At 42.0% G+C, this 11,539-nt stretch overlaps 1 protein-coding gene across 1 annotated transcript; it reads left to right on the forward strand.

Annotated features, from left to right (window-relative positions):
- Positions 1 to 4,048: 4,048 nt before the first annotated feature.
- Positions 4,049 to 10,235, forward strand: LOC120809871 (muscarinic acetylcholine receptor M2). Its single transcript, XM_040164026.2, has 4 exons — positions 4,049 to 4,186; positions 7,214 to 7,436; positions 7,618 to 8,448; positions 9,179 to 10,235. Exons 2-4 carry the CDS (start codon positions 7,266 to 7,268, stop codon positions 9,488 to 9,490), a joined length of 1,314 nt encoding a protein of 437 aa, XP_040019960.2. The 5' UTR covers positions 4,049 to 4,186; positions 7,214 to 7,265; the 3' UTR covers positions 9,491 to 10,235.
- The last annotated feature ends 1,304 nt before the right edge of the window (positions 10,236 to 11,539 follow it).

Raw genomic sequence — 11,539 nt, forward strand, 5'->3', positions numbered from 1 at the left:
CAAAACAGAGCCATATTTCTTCCCAATCCCCTCTAAGTGAATATGGAAAGATTTAAAGTACACATGAGCAGGAGAGAAGAGGCCATCGGGTCAACAGACAAAACCCTTTTCTCTTAATCAAACCACAAAACATGTTATATTAGGTTTTGAGGTGATGATGTGGTGGTTTATTTTCATTTTTTTCGAGAGTGCAGAGAGGTGTGTACTGTTGTTGCCACGACACAACCATGCTCGATCACCCGCAAGCAAAAAAAAACAAAACCAAGCGTTTTTTGCATTGGAGCCGGCCTCACTTATTTGTAGAGGGACTTTAGGTTGCTAAAGGTTACCGGCTTCCCTGTTTAAGTTTTGTTAGTATGATTTACATTAGTTATCTTTATTGTTAACATCCAGTCGGTGCAGTGTTTGTATGGCTTTTATTTTGCCGCATACGACCTCAATATTTTCCTATTCACTTTATATTAAAACAGTGGATGACGAGTGGAATGCTCTGCATGACAGTCACCTGTGGGTCTGTGAGGCAGATGAGACTCAACCAGGTCTCAACCATCTCAATCCTCAAGGTGGCAGCAGACTACATGAAACTAATCATTAGGAGACGACAACACGAGAGCCAAAAATGACTTTAATGGCACCTCAAAGTCAAATTGTTGGCTCTCATGTGTGCTTTCCTGTGTTAGTATACTAAAAAATATATTTTAATGAGATTAACATGCAGTTTGTTCGTGCAATCTCATTAAAATATATTTTTCTTGATGCTTTTAATCTGTATTTTTAGAATACAACAACTTTAACTAATTGCTCGAAAAAGGCTTTTTATACAATAGCTTTGTGTTTCTGTGTGGTTGTTATCAATCCCCTACAGGATAGAATGTTTAGGTTTTGGCCTTTAAGCACTAGAGCAACATTTGTGAAGCAAAGGTTGGGAATTTAAAAACATACATCAGGATTTTCTTTTCCTCCACTTTGCTGCCAGGTAAAATCTAATTCTCTTTTAAATGTTTAGTGTTTTGTCCTTCAGTTGGAAGTGAGCCCCCCGTCGAGCTGTAAAGAAAAGAAGAAGAGTGTAGTCGTCCTGAGCATTATCATCATTTACATTATGATGACCTTATTTCAGAAGGCGGTGCAGGGAGCAGCAAGTAGGATGTGAGAAAGGGTGTTTGGGGAGTTGAGTTGAGTTCACACTTATCTATAGCCCCAGTTTACATTTTTGTTAGATTAGAGTCACGCTGCAAAACATCCGCTTCACATAAAAACGAAACTCCTGACAGTCTTTTAAAAGCCCAAACTCCGGGCTGCCGGCTTTATGCTCAGTCTGTTTCCTGTCATTGTTTGAAAAAACACTCCTCATGTGTCGTGTCTGGTGTTACCTGCAGTATTTAGGTTTTTTAACACGGACTGCTGTTCTGAAGATTTTTCCATGACCCTCAAAGACTCTGCTAATAATCAGAAATAACAAAAGATTCAGACCACAGTTTACACCAACCTTCACACAAACACCAGTGTTTTCCTATTCCAACAAACATGGTACCCGAACGTGATTTCTTTATTCAATTTGTTCAACGTAAAACCAAAATAAAAATGTGTTGTCACTAATCTGTATTTATGTTTATGTGTTTATGTTACAATAATCATTTGTACGTGATGTCATACAAAGGAAGCAAAAGGAAATGACTATTTATTTTTTTAATATAAAAATATGCCCTTCTGTGAATTAAAACTAATACAATTCATGAGATTCTATTAGACATTTATCTACAAGTTAAATCAGTTGCTTAAAGACAATACTTAATTATCTTTCTTGATAAATCGTCAGAGGATGTGACGATTTGCTAGCGGCCCAGAGAAGAGGTACAGTGATTGTCTCATCAGCATTATCCTATTAGCACACGATGTCGTACTTATATGGAGTACTAATGATGTGACAACAGAACAAAATACAGTGTCTCTCTTTCCTATATACCAGGGGTCTCAAACTCAAGTCAGGTACGGGCCAGATGCAGCCCACCTCGACCGAACGCGGGCCAGACCATTATGGCCGACGGGGGGGATGACACTGACGGTCCGACCGGCGAACGGAACGGTCGGCGCTGGGGTGGAGGTTGTAAGTGGCTGCTAACAGCGAGGTTGCTACAATATGGAACTCGCGGGCCGCACTAACATTACACTTTCATATGAAGGCGGGGGCCACAAAATATCGTCCCGAGGGCTGCAATTGGCCCGCGGGCCGCGAGTTTGAGACGCCTGCTATATACAATATCTAATTTCCAGATCTTTGACATGCATCAATGACCTCATGAAAACACAAGGCTGTCTTGTCTGTAGCGTTGGGCTGCTGTTTGAAAGGCCCTTCTCCATTTAAACAGCTGCTGTGGCTCCAACTAGATGACCTCATTTCCATGCAGCCTCGGGGCTTCGCTTCATATGGCGAATAGAGCCTTATTGTGAGCTTTTTTTAGAATATTCCTCATGCACACAGAGTGGTGGTTGACAACTTCTGAAGGATGGTGTTCCGTTACTGTAAAGTGACCTAATGTGATTTGTATATTTTCACAAACACTTTCATTTCATTTCTGTGTTGGGCTTTTGAACACACGCCAACTTACTTGTAACTCAAGAGTAAAAAGAACATGCTATACAGTAGCATCCCACACAATAAAAACATGGATCTGATTGATTTAAAAAACATTATACTGTAAAGAATTGGTTTCACGGGTAGTTGTGCGCCAAATTTTGCATGAAAGTGTATCCACTATGTATGTGTGTGCCTCTTTATGCTAACAATCCCACAATGCAATGCCCTGTATTCAGGAAAATTACAATAGTGCAACTTGTCAACTGGCAGTTACGATGCAAAAAGATGCTAATATGCAACAGGACGAAAATCTCAATTTGCTGTTTACTATTAAGTAAACATTTGACCATTATTTAGGGGGTACTGAAGAAATGCACAAGGCAGTGTGCACGGTGCCTTATCTGTTTTCCCATTTTCTTGTCATTGTGCTACGCTAAGCTAACTGGCTGCAGGCCGTATCCTCACATCCCCGTACAGACGCATGTAATCCGTCTTCTCGTCTGAACCTTTTAAGCAATGTGTGTTTACCAATTATGTTTTACTGTTGACATCAAACCGTACCACAGCGTAATTATATCTATCTTGAAAGGTCTGTATGATCATAAGTCACCAGGATGAGTAATACTGATAATTACTAATATTATTATTTCATGCCAGAGTGTCTTGGAAAGCTTCTCGGCGGCAAGAAACCAGAGACAATAGTTCATAAAATGATGATACAATATTTACATTAAATCACAGAATATGAAATGTTCAGAAGTCATACTGTTTACATTAAATCTGAACAAAGTAAAAGACCAATGTTGATGTGAATCATAAGTGCCGTATGTCTGGACCAGGACAAGCGTAATAACTCATCCCATATTTTCTCATATCAAATCATTGGGTCTGTTTGAGCGCACGCTGCTCATGTCATTTTGCAATATTGTTTTGTGGAGATGAATGATTATTCTTTGTAGTAATTCCATCAAAGTAAGGTCATCCCCCAACTGGGGCAGACTGAGCCACGGGTTTGGTTAAAAGGTCAAAACAACAGAGTCTTAAAGGTTAACGTCCTGCAGCAACAGAATAAATTCCTTTTGTCCTCCTTTTTAATAGTGCTTTCCCATTTTACGTCCCGTCAGACTCAGTCAAACGTCTTTCCGCGACGTCCGCTACAGCTCTTAAAACGCAAGAGGACACGGTGGTTTGTTCCCGGGGAGGCCCATGCTTTCCATGGTCCTGAAACAAACATTTCTCTCTGTCTCCGTCTTTTGTTTATTCAAATATGCGACCGTAGCTTAAGGGTCGCAACACAGCTAATAGCCCCTGTAACCCCTCCCTGCTTTCAGTCTCTCTTCCACACACACACACACACACACACACACACACACACACACACACACACACACACACACACACAGACACAGACACACACGCGCATACACACACACACACACACACACACAGACACACACGCGCACACACACACGCACATGTTCTTGTCAGAGGAGGAGTGACATCCACACAGGGTTACTTTTTGCTTCTCTCTGGGCTCCAGTGTGCTAACAGAGGTGAGGGTAACATGGACCGAACTAAAATCGCTCATTCATCTCCTTCCCCGCTGAAAAGGTAAGAAAACATTTTGTACCAAACTACTGCAAACAAGGACACTTACTGACATACTTTTTTTTAGAAAATGACCCTGACTTAAGGAACGTACCTAGTGCAAATGTTACGAATGTGTTCAAGCCGAGGCAGCAGCAGAGTCCAGCACATTTCATGATGTCAGAAAAGGATTTCCTGCTTTGTAACGATGTAAAGAAGAAAGTCTTCATTTAAACAATGCTGAGTCTAATGAATGCATTTTGAGTACAAAATTATCCACTGTAGAAAGATGAAGCACCATGAAGGGAATATTAACATATTGATTAAAGCGTCACCAATAAATATTCCAGGATTACGGTGTGATCCGTTATTGATTGAAATTGTAGCCTCCGCGTGCTGTCTCAGCTTCCTGCTTGTGATAACTGAAGAGCAGGACTGGGTTTGATTGTCTTCATTGTTCCCTGAGGTTGATTTAGAAATGTTTATCATCACCGCTGAAAGGTTTCAATCAGCCGCCAGCAGTGGCTCCCGCCTCTGGATTCCCCGGTCTCCCTGCTCCTGTGGAATCCCCCTGATTACACCACCTCGTGTTTCAGGGGTAAACCTGATTTCAAACAGCCTCTGTCTGAAATCCTGTTTACTTCTGACCCGAGCACGACTCCTATTTCTTCCAAAAAAGACTAGTTTAACCCTTCTTTGTGTGATATCTCTTTTACACGCTATCATTTCAGATGTATTTGGTTGTCCGGGCCACACTGTTCACTCTTTTCTGCTATTTCTTTTTTTTCCTCTTCACTTTTCTTTCTTACTGGCTCTGTGGCAGTGCGTGGGTTGAATATTCAGTGTTTCTATTTTCTTCTGTCTGTTACACTGCTGTGCGAAGCCAAAGCTCAGGTTGATGTGAAATTTCCAACTGGTCATATAATAGTCTATAATTATTCAAATGTTGTTTTCACAAATTAGAACGTCTCGGTCAAACAATGCCTATAACGATGTATGTACCGAATTTGCGTATCTTTCCCTCAATGTCATATGCATGCATTTGTATTTACAAGCTTTGCAGTTGCTGATTAAAATCCATCTTGGCAAACATCCACAATGAAGCTACAGACTTTCTGTCTGAAATACGTTTGTTCATTAAACCATAAAATACATTTATGAGATCGGAATCTCTTTTTCAAATAAATATTGAGTAGTGTAACCCTTTGAATCCCTGCAGTCGTTAAAGCGTTTCTTTGACGTGACAGAAACTAAAGTCTCTGCAAACAAGCCCCTCTCCCCGGCCAGTGAAGCACTCTGCAGCGGACTGTGGTATCGCTCGTCATATCAGAGACTTCTTAAAGCCGAGCTCGCCCAGCCCGATGAGTACTACTAGACGCTTATTACCGGTGCAGCTGTTGCAGGCGGCTTCTGCTGGATCTAATTACCATGTTTCTGTGCCTGTCAGAGAAATGCTGCTTGCCTCCCTGACTCTCTCCAGTAACCCTCCATTACAATTAGGGAGGTCCAGTAATGTAGGGCGTGTTAGCGTGAATGAAGGGAAGAAGCCTTTTTTCCAGCATTGCCTGTGGTTCCCAAACTGGGTGTCGCAGTAGGCCGAGCGAGGGGCAGCGGCCTCGTCGCCAACCCTAACACGAATACGGAAAGACAGCAAAAAAGACACAGGTGCAAAACTGTGAGAATGGTTTGGAAAAACTTCCTGTCAAATGTGGAAATAAAAGATTTTGCACTGTTCCCGAGTGCAGGCTCTTGGAGTTTGGTTTGACTGTTCTGGGCAACTCTACAGACATGTAGGTGCAACATCACGGAGTCAGCGAAGAGGACCCTTTTGCAGACATGAAGGGCTCATTATAAGGAAACGGAAACACAAGAATTCGTAGTTTTACGTGATTATAAACTGATAAAAACACAAAATGTCTTTACGGTGAGGCGCTAATGTGCACACACACACCCTAACCGCATACTAACTCTAATCCAACCCCCATTTGTTTGCTCAAATCTAACCAGGTAATTTTAGACAAGTCAAACCTATGAATCAGAGGCTGTCGAGACCTAAGAACTAAACACGCAAACACACACACAAAGCTCTTTCTCGTCTGCGAGAGAAAAGGCTCAGAATGGGTCTTTGATTAGTAAGGGATAAAGCTGGAGATGCTGTAATGAAGTTTCATCTGACTGTAAGAGCAGGAAGGAAACATCTCTCAGGTGCACGATGATGTTATCAAGGGGCCTAATGGAGTCACTTACATGGTTTCAGCAGCGTCCAACAACCATCATGGTCTCAACTAAGTATCTTGACATTGATTTTATGATCAGAATACATCAGTTAATGACATTGATATGCTGTGTACATTGGTGTATTCCTGATGTTTTATAACATATTAAAACATTACAGTAACTGTAGGAATACTTTATTGCCTTTAATGCCTTTATTGTGGTGTTTTACTGACTGTTTGCTGGTAAGCTTTTGAATACACAACCAAACAGGTGTTTAGCAGGTGCGGTATTTGGAACCGTTTGTATTTTTTGTGTGGTTGGAAATTGGTCAATATACACATTAAAAAGATTAGGAGATTTTGTGTTATTCCTTGGTATCCTTTAATTTTCTTACACTATGAAGGGGGGATTTGTGTCGTTCAAGAACTCTGTGGAGGTGTAGGAAGCTCTGTCTCGTAAAACTTTCAGGTCGCTCATGATGTTCCTGAAGACAGTAGAGCTCAGGCCAAGGAATCCCTCATATAAGTATAAAACTCCCCCAAACAAATAATCATAATAAAACATGGTTTCAAAAAGTCCTTCGAGGTAATTAACATCTACAAGCTGAACGTACAATAGCAGACACAGCAAACACAGCTGTTGCTGCCCATATTTGCTCACCTGGTCACACCTAAAAAACCCTCAAACCGGCAGGAGGTTTACACTCTGAAAGCTACGCATTATTTAGCAATTTGTAGCTGTGCAGAGAGAAATAAGCAGAGCAGTAGAAAAGTAACTGGTATCCGAAAAAACCCATTGAAAGAGATTTAACTTTAGAATTTTTGTGTTCATCAGGTATTGGACAGTGATGATTTGAGCCTGAGACGGATATCCAAAACCCGACAGCATGAAGACTCTGAATTTGTCCCACACCAACTTCAGCAGCAGTGGTGACGACGCCGGCCGCTCCTCTGGAAGCCCGTACTCAGCTGTGGAGATCGTCCTCATCGTCCTGGTGGCTGCAACTGTGAGTGTGATCACTGTGATCGGAAACATCCTGGTCATGCTCTCCATAAAGGTTCGGACTTTCTGCTTTTACGATTCAAATCATTTACGATTCAAAATGTATCCTCCTAAACACCTTGAAAAGTACACCAGGACAATACGGCACGTGCAACCGTGTACAGAGAGGTAATCTAATATGCGCAGACAAAAAAAGATTAGTATCTGACAGCCTGCCCCATTCTGTTTCTCTAAAGGTAAACAGGAACCTGCAGACAGTCAACAACTACTTCCTGTTCAGCCTGGCCTGTGCAGACCTCATTATTGGCGTCTGCTCCATGAACCTCTACACGGTCTATATAGTGATCGGCTACTGGCCCCTGGGAGCCGTGGTGTGTGATCTGTGGCTGGCTGTTGATTATGTCGTCAGCAACGCCTCCGTCATGAACCTGCTCATCATTAGTTTCGACCGTTACTTCTGCGTCACCAAACCGCTAAGCTACCCGGCGCGCCGCAGCACCAAGATGGCGGGTCTGATGATTGCGGCGGCCTGGGTCATGTCCTTCATTCTCTGGGCTCCCGCCATTTTGTTTTGGCAGTTCGTCGTGGGCGGGAGGACCGTGCCGTTCGGCGAGTGCTACATCCAGTTTTTCTCAAATCCCGCGGTGACGTTCGGGACCGCCATAGCGGCTTTTTACCTCCCAGTCGCCATCATGATCTACCTGTACTGGCGCATATCCAAGGCGAGCCGCAGCCGCATGAGGAAGAGCAGCAGAAAGATCTCAGGCACCAGTCTGGGAGAGGGCCCCTCTCACAGCCAGGATGAGGCGTGTGAGCGCCAGAACAACTGCATCACAGGAAAGGAGGCTCAGCTGGAGGCTAAAGGCCAAAAGGAGAAGGAAATGCTGCAGAAGCCAAATGGAAATGGGCCCCGTCATGAGGAGAGGAACCGTGCGTCAACAACTAAGGACACCGAGGCCCCCGATTCATTAGGGAAAGATCCTGATTGTGGAGAAACTACAAAGCAAACACCTTCTTCAGAGAAATCAGCTGACAGACAAAGTGTGCCAGCGAGGACACTGTTAAAGGTAAAGTTCTCGCCTGGCTCAAAGCTTTGACCTTATGATTTGGAATAGACTTAAACTCTAATAGACTTTTAGAGTTTGAATTAGACTTAAAGCTCCAGCGCTTTAGGTAAAGCACCGTCGGACCTTACAGCGTCTCCAAATACCTCCTCCACAGGGTCGATTGTCATAAAGTTTGGTACAGAAAATCATTGTCCTCTGAGGGTGAAGCTTGCTCTAGCGATCCTGTGACCCTTCAGCACCACTAAGGGGTTCCCATTGTGCTTTGTGTGAAATGTTTCTAGTGGCTGGCTTGTCATACAATTAGGTTTAGAGATTCTTGTTGACCTCGGTGTGAACTGTAGTGATCCAAATTTGAATATACATATAAAAAATATATTTTTGATTATTTAATTATCTGCTAAATTGAACACATTCCCATCAGCCTCAGCTTTAATTTCTGTTCATTGCGATCGAGAAATGTTAGCATGCTAACATGCTGATTAGATGATGAACATCCAGTTCAAAATCCCATACGTGCTAACGTTCTCCAGGTGGCCAGAAATGCATTTCAAAAAGAAAGCTATTGTTCCTCCATATTTTCTGTATGTATAAATAAGTACTTGTTAGCTTACAAGTTAGCCTTAAAACTTTGTAAATATCCAATGCGTCGAACCCTAACCCTCACCCAAGTTTGCAGCTTGTTCCAACGCCCAAGAACCATAAACAACATCTTTTCTACTCTCATTTCTAGATGACAAAGCAGAACGCTGTTGCAAAGTGGAAAAGGAAGGGCATTTCTTCCAGGGAGAAAAAGGTGACGCGCACCATCATGGCCATCCTGGTCGCTTTCGTTGCCACGTGGACGCCGTACAACGTGATGGTCCTGATCAACACCTTCTGTTCCGTCTGCATCCCAAACTCCCTCTGGACCATCGGCTACTGGCTCTGCTACATCAACAGCACCATCAACCCAGCCTGCTACGCCCTCTGCAACGCCACCTTCAAAAACACCTTCAAGCACCTGCTCCTGTGCCAGTACAAGAACATACGTACGCCGCGATAAGGGTCAGAACAGTGACCCGAGTTTGTGATGTTCAAAATAACGTGACGACTCGCAGACGTCAAGCTATAGAATAGTTGTGTTCTTATTAGTTTTCAGTGGAACCTTTTCTAAATGTCACTGAGAAGGAGACTGTGCTTTGTATTCTACACGTTTCATGATTTTTAAATCCATTGTGTTCTAATTCAATGCATTCTTGTGAAAATGTAGTTTTCATTGTGAAGAAGTAGCTTGATTGAGTGTCAGCTGAGGATTTGCCATGCAAGATGTTTTCCACTTTGCTCCTGCTACACAAGCACACAAGTGCAGTATTCTGTTTAATATGCAACCATGTTGTACGCAGACAGTAAAAGTGTGGTTAATGTGAGTGTTTTGTGACCATACCAGTGATTATAAGATGTATAAAAAGTAAAAATACGACAAGAAGTTGATTTACTATAGAGAAGGACACTTTTTTTTGAGAGTTTGTGTCAACGTGGAGCTGTGAAATAGAAGGAAATCAGCCCAACTGAAAATGTGGGCTCTGTGAAACATTTTCTTTCAAACGAGTTGAGAAAAGGAAGAATAAAATAAAAAATATTAGCAGCTGGGGGGGGGGGGTTGTGTGTAATATTATTTTTTATAGTAAAATAATTAAATCTGTTGTCCATGTTATTGTGAAATGAGCCCAAATGTGATCTTCGTCCATAACCGCTCCTCATTCATGTATTATTAATAATAATAAAATAATAAAAGACACAATGATAAAGAGATAAAGTTTTCTTTGCCTATGTGCTCTGATGTAACGTGGTTCAGTGCAAAAAAAAACAATGCAGTCTGATTTATTGGCTCTACCAGCACAGGAAAACCTTTGGCCAATCCCTGCTGGTCTGCTGCATGTTGGGAGGAACTACGCAGTGTACCACAAAGAAAGTGCTTTACTGCAGTAGTTTATGCACTGGAGGAAACAGCAGAAACCGTCAGGACAAGTATATAATTAGATATTTGTTGCCTACGTTTTGATATGTAGCCAACAAATATGATCATTTTTCCTTTTCTTATTGACTCTAACTTACTTTTGTCCAGCTACATTCTTAACACTAAAAAAAAGATGATGTGCAGGAAAGTGAACAAGGTTTAACACACAGAACCAGACCACAGAACCTAATCAAAAGTCTGAAGGTCCAACTGACCGCCGGGACAAACCCTTCCTAATTTAACACCAGAGTCTGAAATTCCGACAGAAATGAGAAACAGAGAAAAGTTTGGGGGGAGGGAGGGAGGGAGAGAATGCGAGAGACAGAGAGTGTTTTTTCCTCCCATTTCTCCTCCCTCTGGACTGAGCGTCATAAACCTCTCCTGGTTCCCCTTTGCACACAGAAACAGAGAAGAAGAAGAAAACATTCTCAAACTTCTCACACTAAGCAGAGAAAGGACAAAAGGTTCCTCTGTCTCTACACGGGGAAACGCCTGTGGAACCGTTGTGCCCTCTGGTGGAAGAAAACACATGTTATTCAGGGACACAAGTTCAGTGGCAGAAAACCGAAATAACTGTTGCGTCACCATTTGCAACATGCATTTGTAAAACATTTGTATTATACTGTGAAGGAGAACTTTTATGAATGTGAGCTTCTGTTGTTACTGTTTACTCCAAACTGCACAGTAAGATAACAAATTATGTTAAAAAATGTTAATTGAAACTTGTGTATGTTAGAATTATTAACCAAATCCGTTTCATCAAAAGTAACTAAAACTAAAACCTTCAATGGCGGTTCGCAATGCGTCATGTCCACTTTAACACCAGTCAGGTCCTCAAATGAAACCAGTTTGCTTGCTTCAATCATTCCTCCTGTTCACACTGGCTGTTTGTTTAGCCTTCCTATTACTTTTGGGGTCAATTTGACCTCATTCAATGTTTAACGTCTCCAAATAAATTATTAACATCATCTTTTTTGCTTCATATTTTATCACCTTTCCCAATTTATTGGGAACAACTGGGTAAACATAAAATTAACATAATATACATGCTGTTCGCATCGGTGCTCTTTGGGGTCAATTTGACCCCAGGCTGTT

Source organism: Gasterosteus aculeatus, chromosome X (assembly GCF_964276395.1).
Source record: "Gasterosteus aculeatus chromosome X, fGasAcu3.hap1.1, whole genome shotgun sequence".
NCBI lineage: Eukaryota > Metazoa > Chordata > Actinopteri > Perciformes > Gasterosteidae > Gasterosteus > Gasterosteus aculeatus.